At 40.4% G+C, this 24,483-nt stretch overlaps 1 protein-coding gene across 4 annotated transcripts in view; it reads left to right on the forward strand.

Annotated features, from left to right (window-relative positions):
* Chd6 (chromodomain helicase DNA binding protein 6) overlaps nt 1–24,483 on the forward strand; it is a 178,089-nt gene that overhangs the window by 56,891 nt on the left and 96,715 nt on the right. For all 4 annotated transcript variants that reach the window (XM_038332118.1, XM_038332120.1, XM_038332121.1 and 1 more), the window contains exons 4-5: nt 15,374–15,521; nt 18,583–18,732. In XM_038332118.1, the coding sequence (XP_038188046.1) occupies nt 15,374–15,521; nt 18,583–18,732 (298 nt within the window). The remainder of the gene's footprint in view (nt 1–15,373; nt 15,522–18,582; nt 18,733–24,483) is intronic.

The following is a 24,483-nucleotide window of genomic DNA, read 5'->3' on the forward strand; positions in this document are numbered from 1 at the left end:
AGGTTGTTTCCATGTTCTGGCTATTACAAATAACGCTGCTGTGAACATAGTTGAACATATGTCCTTCTAGTATGATTGAGCATCCTTTGGGTAAATGCCCAAGAGTGATATTGCTGGGTCTTGAGGTTGATTCTTAATTTTCTGAGAAACTGCCATACTGATTTCCAGAGTGGTTGTACAAGTTTGCATTTCCACCACCAAGTATGGAGGCGTGTTCCTCTTACTCCACATCCTCTCCAGCATAAGCTATCATTGGTGTTTTTGATCTTAGCCATTCTTACAGGTGTAAGATTAGGTATCTCAGAGTTGTCTTGATTTGCATTTCCCTGATGGCTAAGGAAGTTGAACATTGCCTTAAGTGTCTTTCTGCCATTTGAAATTCTTCTGTTGAGAATTCTCTGTTTAGATCTGTGCCCCATTTTTTAATTGGATTATTTGTTTTGATGTCTAATTTCTTGAGTTCTTTATATATTTTGGAGATCAGTCCTCTGTCTGAAAAGGTAAAGATCTTTTCCCATTCAGTAGGCTACCTTTTTGTCTTATTCACTGTGTCCTTTGCTTTAGAGAGGCTTCTCAGTTTCAGGAGGTCCCATTCATTTATAGTTGCTCTCAGTGTCAGTGCTACTGGTGTTATATTTAGGAAGTGGTCTCCTGTGCCCATGCATTGAAGGCTACTTCCCATTTTTTCTTCTATCAGTATCACATTCAGTGTGGTCAGATTTACGTTGAGGTCTTTAATCCATTTGCACTTGAGTTTTGTGCATGGGGATAGATAGGGATCTAGTTGCATTCTTCTACATGTTGACATCCAGTTATGACAGCTATTTGTTGAAGATGCTTTTTTTTTTTTTTTGGTTTTTCAAGACAGGGTTTCTCTGCAGCTTTTTTAGAGCCTGTCCTGGACCTAGCTCTTGTAGACCAGGCTGGCCTCGAACTCACAGAGATCCGCCTGCCTCTGCCTCCCGAGAGCTGGGATTAAAGGCGTGCGCCACCACCGCCCGGCCGATGCTTTCTTTTTTCCATTGTATAACTTTAGCTTCTTTGTCAAAAACCAGTTATTCATAGGTGTGTGGATTAATATCTGGGTCTTCACTTCGATTCCATTGGTCAACCTGTCTGTTTTTATGCCAATACCAGGCTGTTTTTTATTACTGTAGCTTTGTAGTAGAGCTTGATGTCAGGGATGGTGATGCCTCCAGAGGTTCCTTTATTGTACAGGATTTTATTGGCTATCCTGGGATTTTTTGTTTTTCCACATGAAGTTGAGTATTGTTGTTTCAAGGTTTGTGACGAACTGTGTTGGGATTATGATGGGGATTACACTGAATCTGTAGATTGCTTTTGGTAGGATTGTCATTTTTATTATGTTGATCCTACCTGTCCAAGAGCATGGGAGATCTTTCTATTTTCTGGTGTCTGCTTCCGTTTCTTTCTTCAAAGACTTAAAAGTTCTTCTTGAACAAGTCTTTAATGTTATCCCAAGATATTTTATGTTATTTGTGGCTATTGTGAAGGGTGCTGTTTCTTGGATTTCTTTCTTAGCTTCTTTATCGTTTGTATATAGGAGGGCTACTGATTTTTTTGAGTTGATCTTGTATACTGCCACATTACTGAAGGTATTTATCAGCTGTAGGAGTTCCCTGGTATAGTTTTTACTGTTACTTATGTATACTATCATATCATCTGCAAATAGTGAGAGTTTGACTTCTTCCTCTCCAATTTGTATCCCCTTGATCCTCCTTTTGTTGTCTTACTGCTCCAGCTAGAACTTCAAGCACTATGTTGAATAGATATTGTTGTTGTTTGCTTTGTTTTGTTTTCTTTGCCGCCCGTACCAAGCCAGGAAACTGTCTCTAAAAGGAACCACACCTCTACTTTCCTCCAGCAAACAGAACCTATCGGAGAAAAGACAGTTACCAAGAAGCTGAGTTTGGCCCTGTTTTTGTGAGTTTAGAATCCTTTATTTAAGCTTTTTTAGGTCTTATGTGGAAATTACTGGCCTATGTTGGGCTGCCATATGTAGTCAGTTTTCCTGTCCTGTCACCTACTCCCCATTCTGGCAGCTGCTTCCATATTACCACAGAGAGACAATTAATATTATTTATAAATGCTCAGTCAATAACTTAGACTTACTAATAACTAGCTCTTACATTTTAAGTTAACCCATATTCCTTATTTATACTGTGCTGTGTGGCGGTACCTTTATTATTAGCATGGCATGTTCATCTCCTGCTTCCTCTGCGTCTAGCTGTGAACTCCTGAGTCTTTCCCAGCACTCTTTTCGAGACAGGGTTTCTCTGTAGCTTTGGAGCCTATCCTGGAACTAGCTCTTGTAGACTAGGCTGGCCTTGAACTCACAGAGATCCATCTGCCTCTGCCTCCCAAGTGCTGGGATTAAAGGTGTGCCGCCCGGCTCTACCTGGGGAATTTGTGTGCAGCTCTTTAGATTGTCTACTTCTGAACAGGAGTTCAGGCATTAGGACTGAGCTAGAAGTTACTATTAGAAACTTCGGTGTGGAGCTCTGTCTTAACGGGAGCCTACCTTTGAAATTTCTACCTGTCAGAATGTGTGCGTGCGTGTGATTGTATGTGTGCATGCATGTGTGTGCGCGTGTACATGTCGTGTATGCCTTTGAGTGTACAAGTACACATCTCTGCACATACATGTAGAGACCACAGTGGAATGACACATGTCATCCTCTGTTACTCTCTGTCTTATTGCTTTGAGGTAGAATCTCTAACTGAACACTCACTGGCCTTTTAGGTGAGGCTAGTCATCTTTGTTCCCAAATGCTGGAGTTCAAGGCATACACAGCCATGCCTGGCTCTTTATGTGGGTTCTGGGGATGCAAAACAAGTGTTCTTCCCCTCTGAACTCTGTCTCTAGCTTCTATATTCTTTGAACAGCAAGAAGTTAAAATCAGTATGCTGGCCCTAAGTGGAGGTTGTTTACCTGGTTCTCTTGTTGTCAGACTTTGCTGTGTCTAGGAAAAACCAGACAGCTTATAAGAAATACAGATTCTCTGACCACATTCCAGAGATGGTTTCTTAGGTGGGGTGCTGAAAAAAATCAGTTTGGTGCAGCAAGTCCTTAACTGTCCTTTGAGAAATGTAGTCCCAGATGAAATTTTGTTTGGGTGGGGGTGGAGCATATTTAAATTTATGTATTTAACATCTGCTAAGTATAAAAGTCCAAAAAAAGAAAAGAAAATGTGGTTGGTTTCATCAGCCCTGTTCTCTGCTTCAGCCTTTCTCCCCAGTTTGTTTTGCTTTGTTAACATAGAGCAGATTTTTTTTTTTCTCCCAAATCCAGTAAGCTTAGTAGCATTGTAGAAAAAAAGTTTTGCCACCTTCTTCTTGTCTGTGTTGGTTGCTTCTAGAAAGCTCAAACTCCAGGTCTTGTGACTACAGAGACATTGGCAATACCTTAGTACTACTTTACCAGCTGCTGGTATGGAGCAGGAACAGTGAACAGCTGTCACTGCATGAAGTCCAGCCTCTTTTCTTTGTTTAGAATAGATACTTGCTTATTGAAGCCGGTTTTAAGCTCTGTAGATTCTATTGGTAAAGTTGTTTCTGTTGAAAAATCTGTGTTGGGTACATGAGTGCCATAGCACATATAGTGTGTTTTGGGGACACACCAAGGACAGCCTCTGGTGTTGGTCCTTACCTTCCATCTTAAGTTTGAGGCAGAATCTTTCTGTAGTCAATTGTTGCATGTGCTAAACTTAGCTGCTTCATGTGCTTCAAGGGATTCTCCTGTCTCCTTCCATCTCACTGTAGGAACATTGGGATCCGCAATGGGCCTGATGTGGGGACAACTTGGATCCCAGCACTCGGGAAGCAGAGGCAGGCAGATCTCAGAGTTCTAGGCAGCCAGGTCTACAGAGCTAGTTCCAGGACAGCCAGGGCTATGCAGAAAAACCCTGTCTCAAAACACAAAATTCATCAAAGGAAACTCCAAATCTCCGTAAGCCATTACATTCCTTCCTACTAACCATAAATCCCAGTGGGTTCCAAGGTCCCTACTCAGAATTTATAGTCTCTATCCATCTTTGTATTTATCTTCTGTATTGTAATACACAACTGAAAAATTTAAAAACAAAACCAGGAGATTGCTCAATGGACCATTGCTGATTTTTATTTCTTTGTTTGTTTGTTCTTTTCAAGAGCACCGGAGTGCTTACTCATCGTCATCCCCAGGTCCTCACTCTTCAGACAGAAATATCAATAAATGAAAGTACCCGATACAATTATATACAAATTAGTTGAAAAGATTTACAAGATTAGTAGTGTTTCAGTTCTGGCCTAGGAAGTCCCTTGTAAGAGGTGAGTATTGAGCCAGGTATTAAAGGATTAGTAGATGAGAGAAGACTTAAATATATAAAGAGCAAGACATTTAAACAGTTGTTCTTTGGGGACTTTGTTAGGATGGTAGACCAAACACACTTTAGTTTCTCTTCTCACGTTTAGTTTAGTTTCATTCTAACTATTGGGAGAACAAAGGGGAATACATTCTTCAAAGATGAGAGATGTTCCTACATTTCTCACCAAGAAAGGCCAGTACTATCTTATTATCCTTGTACATAAATGGCTGTGGGGGAGTCCCAGCTTAGCTCACATGCAGGGCCTGCGTTTGCAGCAGAAGTGGAAGTGCCTCTCTCTCATGGGGGGCCTGGTAACCCTTAGGAGAAGTGGAGGAAAGAGTTAGCATTACTGACATTTGCTCTGCTCCACAAGAATGGAGCAGAGGAGTCACAGCTTCTCTACCTTTTCCTGCCTGTACCCTGAAAATAGGGCAAGGGATGGGATGGTTACTCCAGAGGTCATGCTAGTAGGTGTGGAGGTCTGTATCATCAAAACTCTAAATTTAGTACTTTCAGATCAAGGAGAGGTGTGTTATCCAAAAGACAAGGATGGTTTAGGCTAGGAAACAATTTAGCCGGTCAGATGCCTACTATACAAGCCTAAGGACCTAGCCTCATAGCTTCAGTACCTACATAAAAAACTGAGTGTGATGGCACATGTCTGTGAGCCCAGCATTGCTGGTTGAACATAGACAGATCCCTGGAACTTATTGAACAGCCCTCCTAACCTAATCAGTGAGCCTCAGATTAAGTGGGAGATCACCCAGTCTCAGAATAATAGTTGGAAAGCAATAGTGGAATACATTTGTTGATGTCTCAGCAACGTATATTCATATACCCTAAACAAAACAATGGAACCCAGCTCCGAATTGTTTATAAATAAGAAATGCTCAGAAAACAATTTACGAAAATTTAAACAACATTGCCTGAATTTAGACATTTGACTTTTATACTTATAATCCCAGCACTTGGGAGATGAAGGCAGGAGGATTACCAGTTCCAGGCCAGCCTGCTTTGCATAGTAAGACACGACATTTAAAAAAAAAAAAGTTCTCAAATTAAATTTTAAAAAAATATGTTAAGTACAGATAAGAATAATGGAGTTATATAAAGATCTGAATTCAGTGACTTTCTTACCAGGGTTCAGTATCCATTACTTAAGCCTTCAAGAGTATCTGAAGAGTACCACATCTGGCTAGAGATGTGGATATATTAGTTAGGTTGTTGTCAAAACCAGTTTGGGATGTGGTGCATGGAACTGCTTGCACTGTTCATTTGAAACCCTCCTAAACTGTGTAAATTTGTATCTTTAGTTGCCTTTAATTGGTAAAACACTACATCTTCATCTTAGAAGTTGTGGTTCTTTTTCAGTTTTTATTGTCACCAACGTATGTTGGCCTTTGTTTCGGTGCTGCAGATTTAGCAGTGAAAGCCTCCAAGGCAACGTAAGATCTGGCTCCATTTTGTCTACAGCAGATTGCATCTGTACCAAAACAAGTGCCTTTTAACCAGTGTCCTTATTTTCTGTGCCAAATCTGTTCTCTATTTATAGATGGAATTAAATTGGGTACTATGAAAGTTGAATGAAATGTGCAAATGAGCCTTTTCATGGTAGTATCTGTGTTTTAGGAGCATGCTGCAGGGATGCTGAGCTGAAACTCTTCTCTTAGGAGCTGTTTCTCCAGTGGAATAGTGGTCCCACATTTGAGTCCTCAGCCTCTGCTTGTCAGTGGATGCTGTGACTGGGGTCAGGAACTGTTCTCAGTATCATGCTTGTAATTCATTCTTGCCTGTTGTAAATCTCACCCTGTAAAGGTTTTAATTCTTAAAATGGGATGAGGAACTACTTTGTAGTAATGTGTTTTCATAGATGCACTCTTTCAGTGTTTCAGATCCGCAGGCACAGAGTAGTAAGACCTGTAATTACATGTCACGTGTGTTCTCATGTCCAGATACAGCACTAACTTTTTAACACATGCTTCTCATCAAGACCCGGGCGCTGAGGTGGGGTGGGGGAGAAGTATAAGAAATCCTGTCCGTTGAGTGCTTGATGTTGTGGTTTGTTTCTGTTTGGAAAGCCATCTGATATAAGCGACAGCAAGTGAAGGTTCCCAGAAATCTTAGTTCATGGAGCCACGTAGAATACAAGAGAGACAGGGTTAGAATTTGATACAGTTGGTATGTTGGTAATTCCTTGTGTGTTGTAAGTACATAGTGTTCTTACAGTAGACCCATGTTTTATTATAAAATCGTTTCATTTTGTTGCCCCAAATAGTCTTCCTTTCCTTCCCCTCCCTGCCCTACAAGTTAGTGGTTTTCTTTCTTTCTTTCTTTCTTTCTTTCTTTCTTTCTTTCTTTCTTTCTTTCTTTCTTTCTTTCTTCCTTCCTTCCTTCCTTCCTTCCTTCCTTCCTTCCTTCCTTTCTTCCTTTCTTCCTTTCTTTCTAATTGGAAGCTTAAAAAGGAAGACTATAGAAGTAAGGTTGCTTTGCTCAGCCTCCAGAGCTGTTAAACAGGAAACGTTAGGATTTGTATTATTCAGAGCTCTTGGTCACATGCAGGGCAGATCCAGTTTAAATTAGTGTAAGTTAAACGCTGATCATTAGGATTGTGCTGGCTTACAGAATCAGAATCAGAAGGTTTGATTGAGAATTCCAAGGCTTTTTGTCTCTAGTTGCTCTCTACATGTCCCTGGCTACTACAACTATGTTGCAGAGGAAAAGACATTAATTTACCTACCCACTCCTCTCCAGTTTTTTAATAAGATTTATTTTACTGTATGTATGTGTTTGTATGTAGGTGCTGACAGCCCCGGATTATATCTTTTTCAAGGAAAAACTCCCAAGTTGTCCTAGTTGTCATCTGTGGACCAGTCAGTTAGAGAAGGAATAGACTATTATAGCATGGTTTTAGCTGTATCTTTCCTATCTGGGGACCAGTATTGAGTACACAATCTCCTGATCTCCTTCACACCATTTCATCCGTGCAATAGCTATCTATCTATTTTAAGTTGTTTGGGGGCCTGGCAGGATGACTTAGCAGGTAAAGGCACTCGCTACCAAACTTGATAACAGCTTTAGGTCTCTGGCCCACATGGTGAAAGGAGGAAACCAGTTCCCACAAGCTGTTCTCTGGCACCCATGCTCCAACCTTGGCACATGTACACACATGCAGTAGGCACACACACACGGTAGAATTACTAAGTTTTAAAAGTTATTTGGGGACTGGGAAGCTGACCTAGTGGGTAGGAGTACTTGCTGTGCTGGAATGAAGACTTGAATTCAAATGCCTGACATGCTTGTGGAAGCTGGGAGTTGCTTCTTGGCTTGTTATTCCTCTATTGGGGGAGAGAGGTGTATTCTGAGAGAGATAGGTGGATTCTGGGAGCTTATTAAACATCCAGTCCAGCAGAAAACAAAGCAAAAAACATAGTGGAGTTCATGTTCAGTAACAGTGTCTTAAGGGAATAAGGCAGAGAATAATTGTGGCATGAATTCTTATTGTTAGTAATAAAACCCAGAGTCAGATATTGGGGAGTGAAAGCTGAGGGATCAGAGAAGCAGATTGGCCAGCCACTAGTTCTTACCTCTACCTCAGACTAAAGGGGCAATCCTGTCTCTACAAATCCTCAGACTGACTGCAGTCTCTACAAAACTTCAGACTGCATGCTTAGACTGAATCCTCAAACTACATCTCAAACTGAGTTCCCCTGAGTCTGCCTCGGAGGTCCTGTCTTCTGCCTTATATTCCTCTCTCTGCCCTGCTATAGCATTCCTGTCTCCACTTACCTAATGCAGGGATTAAAAACATAGGATCCCAAATGCTGGGATCACCTTTGTGTGAGTTCTGTTTTTCTTTTTGACAGATTAAATCTTGTGTAGTTCAAGGTGTCCTTGAACTCACAGAGATCCACCTTCTGTCTGGGATTAAAGGTGTGTGCCACCACTGCCTAGCCTCTATGACTATTATCTTAGCTGTGCACTTTGGTCTTTAGGTAAGCTTTATTTGTTAAATTACAAATAAAATATCACTACAAATAATAGAGGAAGGCATAATTGAGTCCTGCTCTGGCCTCTGGGCGCATGCACATACACAAAGTATACCATACACAGAAGCCATTTTTAAAATTTATGTACTTATTTATGTAAAATAGCTCATGCCAATAAATGCTTATTATTTTTATGACTGTTTGAGGATAAATGTATATATTATGCCTTTTTGTTACTAAAAACTCCAGGGTATAGTTGTTGAGAGTAAAGTCATATTCTTACATATCTTCTAGTTACTCTTTTATTCCATTATAACAAATAAGCCTTCTTGTTAAGATTGTGCAGATATCTCATTCTTTCTTATATTGTCTCCCCTTGATTTTTCAGACTGGACCCCAATCTTCTTCCTATTCCACTTTTCCTCTCACTGTATGGTTATAGTAAACAACAGCCCTCCTGTTTCCCTTAATTATTCATTATATTTTATTGTTGTCTGTACAGGGTCCCACTGTTGTCAATTACATATTTCTTCTCTGTTCCCTGTTACTTCGGTGATAATGTAGTCTTGGTTTAGGGCAGCAAGATTTCCTCAGGAAGTCTCCAGTGACTTCTTGGCATTCCACCTTCAACCTTAACATCTTTATCTTTTATTTTCCGATAGTGAGATACTTCTGGCTCTCCTTCTGTCTACTGTGTTTTATCCTTGGTGGGGGGGGTATCATTTCTTTGGGGAGAAAGTGAGATCAGAGTGCTAGGTGAGTTTCAGCTGCCATGGTAAAACAATCCCTTGATGGTGTCAGAGGTCTCGTGATGTCAGAGCTCTTCCCAAAAGCCTGCCTTTTATCAGACCTCTGACTGCCTTTTATCAGGAACCAAGCTAGAGATGAGCCCTTCCCCATCCATGCCGGAATGTTTTCTGGCTTGGTCTTGGACAGGTCCTGTGAAGGTATTCTATTTTCATTACTGTTACTTTGACAAATACTTAAGAAGAAAAGTGTTTATTTCCCCTCACAATTTCAGATGATAGCCCATCATTTGTGGAAGTCAAGTTAGGAAGTCTAGTTAATAACTTGAAGGTAGGCTATTCCACACAACATTGCCTCTGACCAAGGAGGTCACCTACAGCCAAAGAGGTGCAGCAGGAACCATGAGTATCACAGCTTGCAAGCTGGTTTGCAAGATGGCTTATACTCAGCTAGCTTTTCAACATAATTTTAGGATCATCTGCCTAGGAATGGACCTACCTGCATGGCCTAAGCCCTCCTATATAAATTCATAATTAACAGTCTGCCACAGAGAAGCCTATAAGCTGCTGTGATCTAGGCATTTTCTCAGTTGAGGTTCTCTGCTGTGGGATAATGCTCTTATGCACTGTAAAGATTTGTCGTTTGTATTAGTTTAATAAAACGCTGATTGTCTAATAGCCAGGCAGGAAGTACAGGCAGGGCCACCAGTCTAGGAGAATTCTGAGAAGAAGAAAGGCAGTCTTCAGTCAGACACAGAGAAAGCAAGATGAGAATGCATTACTGAGAAAAGGTTCAAGCCACTAAACATAGTTAGGAATTATGGGTTAATTTAAGTTGTAAGAACTAGTTAATAATAAGTCTGAGATAAATAGGTCAAACAGTTATAATTAATATAAACCTCCATGTGTTTCTTTGGGACTGAATGGCTGGGGACCAAGCGGGACAGAAACTTGCATCTACAGTTCTCCTCTCAAGTGACTTAGACATTTACATTTAAAGCCAACCAGAACAGCAGGCAGGCACAGCTTCTGTGAGTTCATGAAAGCCACAGCCTGTGGTCTCCAGAAGGTACTATTTTACAGTATCTTGATCTTTAGCTCTTACAGTTTTTCTGTTGCCTCTTCTGCTATGTCCTTGAGCCTTGGGAAGGGAGAGGCTATGATATAGATGTTTTTTTAGAGCAGGGCTCACCACACAGTCACCTGCTCTCTGTACTTTGACCAGTGTGAATCTCTGCATTTATTGCTCTCTTCTACAAAAAGAAGCTTCTCTTTTTAAGGGGTAAGAGCTGCACTGATGTGTAAATATAAGGATAGGTATTTAGAAAACAGTTTGATAGTATGTTCACTTAGCAAAGTAATGATATCAGCTTCTCACTTGAGACTTATGACCTCACTAGCCATGGTTCTTGGCCATTTTCAGAAACAGGCATGAACTCCCACCTGGGAAGCAAGCCTTACATCCAGGTAGAAAGTCACTGGTTATCCCTATAACATCTATGCCACTGTTGCACTAGTGGGCTTCTCTTGCCAGGTTGGTCATTATTGTATAGCTCACAGAGTTTATAGCCGGTTAGACTGACTGCTAATAACTTTTCTCTCTCAGCATCTGCATAGCCCCTTCCAAAAATCTGAAAGTTATCTAGCATGGAAAAAGCTTCAGGACAGTATCATCTTGATTTCTCCATATCTTGTGACCAAAACAGGTGATATCTTCAGCAATAGGGTCTTAAAATCAAGTTCTGATGGTCAGCCAAGAGCAGTGGCAGCAGTCTGTATTGTTTGCGGAGGAGGGTCTCTGAGATCCCTCCTGACCAGCCACAAGAAGGGCCCTATCCCGTAACTGGCACTGAACTTTGTTTTTTTTTTTTTTTTTTTTTTTTTTTTTTTTTAATAACCTATCGCTTTCAGGAGGAATGTTATCCTACTTTAGAGTACCCTATCAGTTAAACTTATTGAAAAAAACTTTCTGTGTGCACATGTGCCCTCACATGCGTGTATGCACATGTGCACACGCATGTTTATGTGCATAGCATGTATATGTACAAAGAGAAAGACTGTATGTGTAAGTTTTCATGTAGTTTTTAAAAACATCTTTAATATTAGCTGTTTATCTCCCACCCCCTTTGTTCTCTCATCCTTCTTCCCGACTTATCCTCCCCATTACTTCCCGTTGAACCACTTAGGTTCTACTATCCCCTCCCTGTAGTCGCCCACCTCATGGCTCTGTTTTTAGCTTCCTGACTGCCACACATTCCCCAGTTTAAACAAACAAAACAAAATTCAAAGCTTGGATCCACATGTGAAATAGAATGTGTGATATTTGTCTTTCTATACTTAGATGACTTCACTCAGTGTGAACCCCCTTCCTTTTCCTTATCCATTCTTCAGCAGATGGACATCTACTCTGCTTCCATTCCTTAGCTATTTATTGTGAATAGAGCAGCAGTGAACATAGATGAATTAATTATCTCTATAGTAGAATATAGAAGTCTTTGGTGTGGTATAGCTGGATGTTGTTGATCTTTTTCTAGCTTTTTAAAGTATGGAATGCTTCACTAATTTGTGCATGGGGACTGTGCTAATCTTTATCATTCCAATTTTATATGGAAGTGAACACTGTGATTCTATTAGCTATTATCAGTCACTATTGTTAAGTAACCTGAGATTGAGCAAACCAGTATTCATGGACCAAATCTATCTAGAAATAATAGAAATATAGAAATTATTAATAAAATGTTTCTGCTGATAAACTTCCAAACCTCGGGTTTTTAAAACTTTACTACAAAGAAGGGAAGTACATTTTGTCTAGAATCATCCTGGACGATGAGTTCAGGGGATGTTTTCTTGATGTCCTATTTAGAAATCCTATTTCCAAGCTTACCAGGGATCTCTTCCTCATATTTGTCTTTATCAGAAGAGTTCTGGAAAAAAATTTACAATTTAAAATTGATTCTTTTGTCAAAGGTAACATAAAAAATCGTGTTGAAGATTCTCTTGATGGAGTATCTTATTTATCCCCAAATAAACATGAAGGTTAAGGAGACATTTTGCTATTTGCAAAATACTCTTCCAGCTTCACCTCCTCCAGCTTCTAGCTAAAAAAGTCTAGAGGTGCCCAGCTTAACTTTGGAAGTGCTTTACCCTCGTTCTCCCTATGCATTCCTTTCTCCTAGTAAAATAGCCTAGTTGAAGAGGTTCTATTTAATTTTGATTTGAGCCTCTTTTAGCTTTTAGTATAATTTTAGCACGTATGTATATACACAATTGCTTTTTAAATACATGTTTAAAATTAAGAGAAACATCTGGACAAATTTTAAATAAAGTTGCATTTAATAAATGAAATAAATTTCAGATGTTAGGAACAAAAATTCAAGATTTTATGTAATATTCAATAGGTCTCTGAGTATGTGTTTGTAATGGTGACTTTGGGAATATCATCAGCTTCCTTTAAATTTGTGTCAAACAGTTAAGCATGAAACTTTTTTAAGACAGTAAAATCACAAATAACTATGGGTTAGGTTTTTCTCTGGGTTTATTAGAGTGTTTTTATTGAATCTTTTAGTTATTAAGATTCAAGTTAACAGTTTCTATTTTTCTTTTGTAATAAAGTAGAATATTTTAAAGTATATTTTATATTTTTTGAAAGAATAAAATTGAGTCAGTAAATATTATGTCCTTTGAAAAAGCAGTGACCTGAGTGTCAGCCCTTGTCCTGCAACTAGCTGTAGGACCTCTGCTGCTTTTATAAGTCAATCTGGAATATGAGGATTGTGTGTTGTGGCTTTCTTCATTGAGTTGAACAGAGCATAAGTATTTTTACCAGCGGAAATAAATACTGTGTGACTTTTTAATGAGAAGCTTTGTAACCTGAAATAAGAGTTCTGTGAAAGTTTAGAATCTTAAAAAATTTAGAAGTAGAACTTTCTGCTTTGCTTTTTTTTTTTAACCATTCGAAGGTACAAGTCTCTTATTAAAGTCTATTAGCCTTTATAAAGATTGAGTTCCATTTTCATCCTTGGTTTGGCTTGGAATAGTTTGTTGTGGACTTTCCCAGTAGGTAAACAGACCAGTCTTTAGCATTGAGTTTTCAAAAATGGAGTGACTTTGCTCTGCCCTGTTTGCACCCAGTCCTGTCCTGTCTCACCCCTTTCTCTCCAGTGTCAGCTAGTTCTCCTAATGGAAAACACCAGCAATGACCTTCAAATCCTGTCGTTTGCTACTCCTTCTGGTCCTTTCGAATCTTTCTTAGCCTTGAGCCCTCATTGGCTATATCTAGCACAGGTCTTCTGTCTCTTGGCTGCGCTTGCCATCATGGTCCTTCACCTACAGGGTCAAGTCTAAACTCTGGCCAAGTGCTCTCGCATGTAGTGTCTCTGTGCCCTTGCACTGCCATCTAGCCACACGGCTCTTTGGTACCCAAGAACGCATGATGACTCCCCAAGAATGTACAGATTCTTGTTGGCTTCAAACTCGATCTCCACTGCTTTCTAGCCTCGAAACTCTGGAAATTTCACTTAGCCTCAGTATACTTCTTATTCCTCACAATAAAATGAGAATAAACTGCTTCTGCCTGATAGTTTGTAGGGTTTAAAGGAGATAATCCACATAGAGGACTTAGAGTTGGGCCTTCAGAACTTCAGTATATGTATATACATCTGCAGTCATTAGTTACTCTTACTGGGTTTTTTTCTTGAATTTCTTTCAGAATTTGATGTGTATCTTTGTTCAAGTAAACTTTCCCAGATATACCCAACTATAAATAATCTTTTTAAAGTCATTTATGTATAGAAGTGTTTTACCTGCACTGTCTGGGCACCACTCGCATGCAGTGCCTTTGGAGGCCAGCAAAAGGTGTCGGGTCCCCAGAACTGAAGTTACAGACAGTCGTGAGCCTCGCTGTGGGTGCTAGGAACCAAGCCTGGGTCCTCTGGAAAAGCCCCTAGTGCTCTTAACTGCTGAGCCATCTCTTTGTCCCCACAAACAATCCATCCATTAATGAAGCCATCTATCCATTCCTTAAATTTTTAAAGACTTGCTTAAATATTAATTGAATGTTTTCTGTGTGGTATAAGATATAAGACTACTCAGAGGAATACAGAACCTAATGAGATCTTCTAAGAAGGATAAGAGAGATCAGAGGTGTATAAAATGTCTATATAGCAAATGTTTATTGAGCCATCTGCAGAGGATCTGGGCATTATATGAGAACATGAGTTTTAAGCGTGGTGTCATAATGACTGACTCTGGTGAGATAGCAGAGTTTTAGTATTTAACTATTACCAACATGTTTGTCAAATGTAAGAAAGAATTTACCATATAAGAAGGTCAGGGTCTTGGTGGGTTCTTACAGGATATTCTGCCTACCTCTCGGGAATCTTCCATATAACTCCTGGGCTGTGTGTCTTAGTTAGGGCTTCTATTGTTGTGAAGAGACACATGAACATGGCATCTCTTATAAATTTATATATATATGTGTGTGTGTGTGTGTGTGTGTGTGTGTGTGTGTATACACACACACACATACGTACATACATACATATTTGGGGTGACTTACAGTTCACAGGTTTAGTCTATCGTCATCATGGTGGGCCATGGCAGCATGTAGGCAGACATGGTGCTAGAGAAGGAGCTAAAAGTTCTACATCTTGATCTGCAGGCAGCACGAAGCGAACTGTGACACTGGGTACAGCTTGAGCATAGGGGACCTCAAAGCCACAGAGACACACTTCCTCCAACAAGGCCATACCTCCTAGTAGTGCCACTCCTTATGGGGAGCTTTTCTTTCGTGTGAGTGCAGGGTAACTCTACAGCACTCAGAACAGCAAGGGCAGTGCTTGTTTTAAGTCCCCAGTGCTCATTCTGGCCCGTTTACATAAAACATACTCTAAAGAAAGAAGAGGATGACCTATTAAGAAGGTCGCTCTTCCCATGTACCTTAAAAGGATATTGTAATTTGATGATTCTTAATGTCTGTGAAGCCATCAGGCTTACTAATTAATGATGTTGGCTTAAGTTCAAAGTGAGGATTTAGGGAAATTCATATTCTGTCCTTTAACATTAATCATACCATGGCAGTCATCACGGAGTGAATGAAGTGAATTCTGTCTCAGCCCATGTACATGTTTCTCCCCATGTTTCTGCACATTTCTGGCATAAGTACAGATTCTCCATTAAAGTCCACGTTGGTCCTAGAATTCCAGGGTATGATTTCATAACTTTAATCATGTGTTTTCAAAACTGCCCAACAGTTTTAATTCTGAATGTCTTATAGCAAGGAGCAAGGACTAACTCCAGTGGAGAGAAAGAAGAAAGGAAAAAGGAAAAATGAAACCACTGTGGAGAGTTTAGAGCTGGATCAGAGTTTGCCAAACTCAACCCTGCGGAGTCCTGAGGAGCCCACCGAGTCTACAGACAGCCAGGTACAGCTGTGACTGGGGACCTGCTTGAGGTTATGGGGTCTGGACAAGTCTTGACATTCATTCAGTGCTCCTCCATGTCTGTCCCCAGCTTACTGTCCTTACACACAGACCCGAGCTGCACTTGTACTGTCTTGGTGGGTGAGCACATAGACCACTTACAGGCTATTTACCAAGTCTGATAGTTACGTTAATAAGTTCTCAGAAGTTAAGAGTGTAGCGTATCAGTCTTCAGAGGCAGTTGATGTGGAAAATTAAGTTAGGAGTCAGGCTAGGTAAGGTAAGAGACCTGTTCTGGGATGTAGTACTCAGAGTGACAGGCTAGCATATACTGGACGTCCTGCTTCTCACTGCTGGCAAAGTCAGAGGTATAGTATATACCAGAATAATAAGGGAAGTTTCCAAACATAGAAACAAGGAGTTGCCCATCTAACTCATTGCTTTGGAGCCTGTCCTGGAACTAGCTCTTGTAGACCAGTCTGGCCTTAAACTCACAGAGATCCTGCCTCCTGAGTGCCGGGATTAAAGGCATGTGCCACCACCGCCCAGTGTCTAACTTGGTTCTTAATGCCAAGTGCCCTTGATACTGGTGGGGATGTTCTTTCTTCTAAGTTGAGGATGGGATAATAGATTAATGTGAGCTTACTCATGCTAATAATAATACTGAGTAATAGAGTGAATACTTGTGAGTTATTATTTATAGGAAGTTACATTGGTATAGATTCTTGTATATTGATACAAAGTTAAATTATATTAAATATTGTATAAATACATGCTTTTACCTCTGCTTAAAATATTTTTATATATTGATATATATTTATCATATTGCAATGTACATTTCTACCTCTAATCAAGATACTTATACATTGTTTACATTTTGAGGTCATTGTTCTCATTTGTTGCACAATTGTTTGTTTGTATAATATTCTAATATGAAGTCTTAGTCTTTAAGTTATATAGGTATTAAGGATTATAGATCAGTAGTTATATTTGTCATGCTTAGACTAATCAGGTTCTTTAGATACATGGACATTATATTCTACATAGGAAGTTAATCTTCAACCACTTCAAAAAACTGTAAAATATGACATTTAAATAAGTTAGGGTTCTGTTGAAGTGAGATACAATTGCTCCTGGCAGCACCGATCTACTCCTGAGAGAATGTTGAGCACCAAAGACACTCAGCTTGGCAAAACTGGCCTTTGGGCAAAGAAATGCCCATGCCTCAACCATGGACAAGATACATAGTATGGGAAAATGGATAAGCAGGACTGTCAAATCTTGCCAAACAGGGTGAGACAGTTTTTAAAAAATTTCCTGCCTTTGAAAATGGTCTGTCAGTTATTCTAGCCAAAGTTGGTTGCTTCAATGTTGCAAATGACACTTTGGGGGATTGCCCAGGTAGCCAGTTGTTTCTGTCATTTGTTACAAATTTTGGAAGTTGCTTGATTGTACTTCCTGCTTTCTCAAGTAATATTATTTCCCTTCTCAGATCTTCGATGGGGTTAAAGACAAGATAGTTGTAGTTACTTTCTTGTCATGACTTGGCCAAGTTATTTATTATACAAGACTTAAACTAGTAAGGATAGGATAATTATTAAATATATTTGTTCTTACTGTATATAATTTTGTATTAGGCTTAGAACTCTCTTATTTAAACAAAAGGGGGAGGTGCTATAGGAAGTCTTACAGCTAGTGCTTACCCACCTATTGGGGCGTGGCCTCTTATATAAGCTGATGCAGAGCCTGTGTCCGCTCTCTTTTCCCAACCTCTCCCTCTGTTCTGGTTGTGGATTTCGGTTTTCTAATCTCTGTTCCAGAAGAGGATTCTGATTTTTGGGTTTACCTCTACATAAATAACCATCTATTTCTCAATTCTGAGCTAGTGTGGGATTTCTTTTAAGCGACCCGTCTTCACTAGGACTTGAGTCTAACATTTGAAAGTACCATTTCCTTTGCTGTCCACAGCAGTGTATCTGAACTGGAACATCATTCAGAATTAGACCCTGCTGGTTGGCCCCCTTGAGTTTCTCGTTGACATTCACTCTAGGCAGGCGTTGGCTTGTAACATCCTGGTCTTCATAAGTTAGAGAGAGTGTCTACTGTCAAAGCAAAAGTCACCTCCCGGGCTATAGGCTAGAACTGGGAGCTTTTAGGCAACCGTGCTGGCAGAAAAGCAACCATATTAAGTTGACAACATTTGACGAGTTAAAGTTTTGAGGGATAGTGATTTCTAAGTAGAAAAGGGGAAGTTTTGTGGGTTTTGTTTTTTAAAGAACCCCTCAAATGGCATTAGACTTCATAGAGATGATAAAGTGAAAAAGCAATAGCAACGTAGACAGATGCTTACAGAATGTCTTAGAAGAAAAAGGAACTGAGGTTCTACTTGTTTGGGCTGTTGTATTTCAGATTAAGTATATGGGGACGTGCTCCCCGTGACTAGTTCCCTAAAATGTATGTGCTGCCTGGAACAACGGTGGGTGGGGCTGGGCATCACTGCACTACTTTACTGTGTGTGCTGCCTAGCAGTTCTAAGCTACTTGTTAAGGGGCGCCTCTTTCCATGTGACCTGTTGTTTTGTCACACTGAAGATATCTCCCTGTAAGAGTCTCAGTCTAGATCCCAATAAAATCTGTATTAATTTTCTCACAGTACATTCTTAGTGTTAAGTACATTCTTGGTGGTTAAGTGAATTTGAAAAATAAAGTAAATAAAAACTAGAAAATCTGAGTGGACCTCAAAGACAGAATTCAGAGATTCCCTCCCATCCCTGTTGCTTAGGACTGGATGCCCCTGAAAGGAAGAAAAAAACACCACTGCCGTTAGTTGATGACTAAAACACATCTCTTAGTGGATCGGGCAATTCAGGGATTGCACCCTCACTTTCCCTCTCTCTCAACTAGCTAGATCCATGCTCTGTGAATTTAGTTCTTAAAAAAGTATAAGATTCCTTTTGGAAGTTGAGAAAATTGTGCTTGGCCTGTCACTAGATGTAGATGATGATATCTGTGAAGAGTTTTCCTTTTGACCCACAGCCACACTGATAAGTGTGCTTGTTCTGCAGAAACGGCGCTCAGGACGACAAGTAAAACGCAGGAGATACAACGAGGATCTTGACTTCAAAGTGGTGGATGATGATGGGGAAACAATTGCTGTCCTGGGAGCTGGCCGGACATCTGCGCTCTCTGCTTCTACACTGGCCTGGCAGGCAGAGGTATAGCTTTTGCATGATCTTAGCTGAAAGAGTTGTTTAATGGCTCTTCGCTGGAGTATAAGTTAGATTGCCTTAACCAGTGGTAACCTTTCAGATGGTGTCCTACTGCACTTGGAATAAAATGCAGACTCCTCATTCTCAACTGCACCCACACGATCACTCTCCCAGAATGATCTTTCCCTCTTGTTGCCCTCCAGCTGAAAAGCTTGCCACCTCATCTCCATCTACAGTCTTGGCCTGTGCTGCCCTGCTTTCATGCTCTCTGACAACACTTTATATAAGTGGACCTTCCCTGCCTATTTCATCTAAGCTAGATCCCTGCTTCTCATCCCAGCAATTGTTTCTTATTTTCTTCATGATATAATCACAGCTTATAATTTTATTGGAATGTGTGTTCTCTAAGTTTTTTGTTTTTTTTTTTTTTTTTTTTTTTTTTTTTTTAGAATCAGGAGGGCTCTCAGTAAATGCTGTAGCAGCTCCGAGTTTATTTCACATGAGTCCTTCTATACCCAAAGCAAAAGAGGGCAACAAAAGATTTCCTTATCATGGTTCAAGGAACAAACAAAGCATAATCACCTCCCTTATTCGCAAAATATCTAGAAACCATGCCTTTGGCATGTTAACATCCTATTATTTGGCATGAGGAAGAAAACATCTATTGACCATACCTTTGGCCTTGAGGAGCAAGAACAAGCTTGAACTCTCTGACCTTAAGTCAAGATGGAATAGTCACAGTGGACTCCCACAATTCTCCATTTAATTTTTTAATTACTTAGCTTCTGACACAGGACAGACGACTGTGCCTGTCTTAGGTTGTCTTTTCAACCTTCCAGACTTGCCTGTCACTAGTACACACATTCCACCATGCGTGTCCTGTCTTAGGTTGACTGGAGGCAAAAAGATCTTACCTGTCTTTGACAACCAGCCTATGGAAATTTAAATGAGGATGCGGAGATTAACTCCATGCATCTCCGAATCATCTTTTTACTGAGAGTTCACCAGTAACTCGATAATCACAGGCAAGCAAATAATGCCTAGCAATACATATGCTCCTAAGGCTTCAATACCTCCCAATAAGGGAGTAAAGGATGACCAAGGTGAAATGGCTTTTTAAAATTGTTCCAGGATGTCTTTAGCAATTTTAGCTGCATCAAATTCCAAATTAGCCTTTTTAGTTGAATCAACTCTAAGAACTCATTACCATCATGCCAAATTCCTCTCAAATGAGCTCTAACCTTTTTCAATCCAGTAACACTTTCATTGTAAACAGAAGAGATAACAAATATTAATAGATTAATAGCATAATTCTAGTATGATTATTAATAATGGACACACAGTTGGTTAAATTATAATTCTTGTAGTTCTGATTCATTTAAGGGAAAAGAAAATGTTTTTATGGTGGGTGAGGTATGAACAACTCCAGAATTCAGAACCTTTTCCTTTCTCTAAAATTCAATGAATTGATGCTACCAACTTCCAACCATGTTTGAGTTTCTCTAGTTCCCGTATACTGAATGCCAGCATTAAAACCTTTATCCCACTCCTCCTAGTCAGTTTGCCGGGGGGTGGGGGGTGGCTCTTCAGTACCTCAAATTTGGTTTCCCAACCAGTCCAGCATGTATTTCTGAATTCCAGTGATAATTATACTTGGAGGGGCTTTAGACACACATTGCCTCCATACTAGTGTTCAATTGCTCCAATGAGTCTTTTTCCCACAGAGGGGAAACGTCTGAGGCACCTGTTCTCCAGGCCTTCTATTTCAACAGCAGATGAAAACTATACTGGTAAAGGTGACCTCCGCGTCCCAAGACAAAGTATGGATAAACAGCCAAACAGCCAGTCAGATTCATCTTTGGAAAAAGATAGGCATTTCTTCTCCAGAGGTCTGGAAAATTTGTTCGGCAGGTCTGTCAAAAAGCCAGGAATCATCAGCCGTCACTTATCTCCTTCCCTTCCTAGAATGCAGGATGTAATATTGGAGGGTCAGGAAACAGGTTCAGAAGTCTCACTCCAACTCCTCTGGGGAGCATCAACAGCCACAGTATCATCAGGTTCCACACACCACACCAAATGCTCAGGCAGCCATCAAGTTTCCTTTTCTTCCTGTGAAAAAAAACACAAACATGCCCTCAACCCCACATCAAAACGGGGTCAGGGTTCTTCCAAAATATAGTGCAAGATTTCTCCCATTTTACCTCAGCAAAAGTCACTTGAGTGCCATCATGCCAAAATCTATCCGTGGCATACTGCTCACAAGCATCCACATTCAAAAAAATTTTAAATAAAAAGGGCATGATGTATACATTATGTGCTGACTGAGGATATAACTCACTTTTTTTTATTAAGTTGTATCTTTAGATTGATAAGAGATAGTTCAATAGTACCTCATCCTTGAGGATTTTAAGGAATGCCTGTTTTATGCTCAATTTACCATTGGGAAGAAAACTGCTGAAATGCTTTACTAATATATCGTGATCTATTATCCGTTTTTATTAAGTTTTTTTTCTCATTAAAATGTAAGATTCTTGCTGGATATGGTAAATCCTATCTATACCGTGGCATTCTGGGGGTTGAATTACGAGTATCACCATCAGTTGAGGCCAGCCTGGACTACATAGTGAGTTCTCAGCTAGATGGGCTATAGAGTGAGACCCTATCTCCAAAAAAATCCCCAAAAGACTCAGTAGATAAAAGGACTTCCCACCAAGTCTGGCAATCTGAGTTCAGTCCCCAGAACCCACATGGTGGGAGAAGGACAAGTTCCCACAAGCTGCCTTCTGACCTCTACACGGGTGTCATCTGACATACTTTTTTTTCCTTTTTTTTTCTTTTTATTTATTTTACATACCAACCACAGTTCCCACTCTCTTGCCTCCTCCTGTCCCCCTCTCCTCTCCCCCACATGTAACATACATTATAATTGCTTAAAAAGTAACTGCCGATTGTAGGGGTACATGCTGGAAGGATTTGTTGAAGGAGGCAGAGGTAGGAGGATCATGAGTTCAAGGCCAGCCTAGGCTACACATCTAACATACATTATATTTCCTTAAAAAGTAAGAGTTTGGGGCCGGAGAGATGGATCAGTAGTTAAGAGCACTTGTTACTTTCACAGAGGACCCAGGTTTGAGTCCCAACACCCAGAAGATGACTCACAACCATTTGTAGCCCCACTTCCTTGGGATCTGACACTTTCTTCTGGCCTCCTTGGGTGTATCAGGAAGGCACAAAGTGCACAGATATTACATACAGATATAATGCTTACACACATAAAATAATAAATAATTTAGAGCAAAATCTTATACATAGTAAATCTTGTTTTGATAATGAAATCAAATGAACTTGTAATTATAGTTGGAACTGTGGTTTGACAGATGACTGTTGTGAGCCTGCTACATATCTAGAGTCTGGGATGTAGGTGGAAGTGTCCAGATGACTCTTGATGCCACAGAGCTCTGTCTGGTAGAAGGGACATAAGGCTTTACTAACACTGCGTTCAGTGCAGCCTGCAAGTATGTGCTAGGCACAGTGACCACACAGAAGCTAGAATAGAACAGAGCTCATTCAGAAGACACTTTCTAACAGTCAGCCGTGGATTATATGACGAATGGAGATAAGCATAGCTGCCTGCCAGGCTGTGATTTGTGAAGCGATGAGGTATAAGGGTTGAAGGGTAGAAAGAGCCTTGCAGCTCAGTTAGCATGTGTAGCCTTTATACTGTGGATTGAGTTAGAGATAGAAGGCACAAATGCGTCAAAGCAGAAGAGCAGAATGACCCTATTTGCATTCTAGTTACATTCTCTTCCTTTTGTTGAGAATGATGGCACTGGGACTTGGTGCAGACATACAAGTAAAAAGGGGATTAATTGAGGAGGTCTATGCCAGGTATCTGGTTTAGAAAAGACAAGAAAGGGAAATGCAGAATCATGTTGTGGGTGTGGGAGGGAAGTCATTGCCAGTAACACATTCTGGGACACAAGCTGTGTGTCATTCTGGAGACCCTGGTGCTGCCTGGCACCTACTGCTCATGCAGAGTAACAGCAAGGCAGGTACCCACCCTTCCCAGACACTCGTGTGCTTACAGAGGCTGTTGACGCCTGGCCTTCAGCCACCTCTCCTCCAGCCTAAAGCATCCTTATGTTACCTCACTTGTCTTTTCTTCAGTCTTTACAAGAAAAGTAGCAAGGAGCAGGCACATAGTGTCCAGATTTAACCATTAAAAAATGAGGTACAGAATGGTCCAGGTCACACACAGTTAGTTAGAGGCTGGCAACTCAGTTGATTCATTCCTCTGCCAACGTTATCCAACCAATGAACATGATAATTGATAGAATTATTTGTCATTGCAGTGCTTTTTAAATAAATAGTTAAAAATAGTTCTTGCAAGACTGCTTGGAGTCATTGAAATGCGTTGCTTTATTTGGGCTTTTCTTGGACATTTTATGGTTTAATTGGTAGTTAAAACACTACAAAGGATTTTATTTCCTACTATAAATTATTTATCCCAAACCCTTTATCATATTTCAGGTATGGTTATGACTTCTCAATTACCTGAAGGTAGCAGTTGCTAATCTGACAGATGATCTCGGAAATTGATCAAGTCTTTTCTCTCTAAGTATATTAGTAAAGAGAGTTTTTTATGGAAAAACAGAGGTAGAAATTGGTCTTGCATTATTGTGCCCCAAAATTTCACCAAATTTAAATAAGAAAGAGCCTGATGTGTTCTTTCTTGTCAGTTTTGTTGTTCAGAGTGGCAGTCTTGTGAGTATGTAATCTAAATTCCAAGGCCAAGGCTAGCATGCCTAGGCCTTGAGAGGGCAGCTTATTGAGAAGTTTTCAAAATCAGAGCCCTAGCTACTACGGAACAAAAACAGCTTCTTCTGCTTTTGATTTTACATGTGGATTCTTGGTGAGAGTTGAACCAGTTTCTCAAGATAACAAGCATCAGTGCACAGATTTTCTCTAGGATTCTGGGTATTCCTCAAGGCACACAAATCATTAAGGAAGCTATCCTTCCAGTAAGACTCTTTGAGTGCTAGGCCTGGTGGTACGCACCTTTACTCCTAGCACTTGAGAAGCCAGCCTGGTCTTTAGAATAGCTGGGGGGCCACATTGATGATGATGATGATAATGATGATGATGATGATGATGATGATGATGATAAGCCCATTCAGTGACATCTGTCTAGCTGCTTGCTTGATCTTACTGTGTGCAGATTTTTACAAGACTGTCTCAGTTTTGGCCGCCCAACTGTTTGTGTAGTTGATGAGACTTTTATCTTTTGGAGCAAATGGGCTTTAATTTGAATAATGCATCAAGTCCTACCATTGCCCATGTCACTCTCTATGCTCTCCTTCTCTGGCCTTTGCTATGCATGGCAGGCTGGGGTTTCCTTCTCTGGTCTTTTCCATGCATGGCAGCCTAGAGTGGTCTTTTCAGGTCTTTGCCATGCATGGTGTGCTGGGGTCTCCTTCTCTGGCCTTTTCCCAGTTTGGCAGGCTGGGTGGGTCTCCTCTACCCTTTGCATGCTTGGTGACTTGAGGTCTCTTCTCTGGCCCTTCCACATATGGCAGGCTGGGGTTTCCTCTGGCCTTTCCGCATGCATGGCGGCTGGATGGAGTCTCCTTCTCTGACCTTTTCACATGCATGGCAGACTGGGGTCTCCTTCTCTAGCCTTTGCCATGTATAGCAGGCTGAATTTGGTTTCCCTTTTGAGGATGTTCGTGCTCCCCATCAGCTAGAGACTTGCTTTGC

The sequence above is a fragment of the Arvicola amphibius genome, chromosome 5 (genome assembly GCF_903992535.2).
Source record: "Arvicola amphibius chromosome 5, mArvAmp1.2, whole genome shotgun sequence".
Lineage (NCBI taxonomy): Eukaryota > Metazoa > Chordata > Mammalia > Rodentia > Cricetidae > Arvicola > Arvicola amphibius.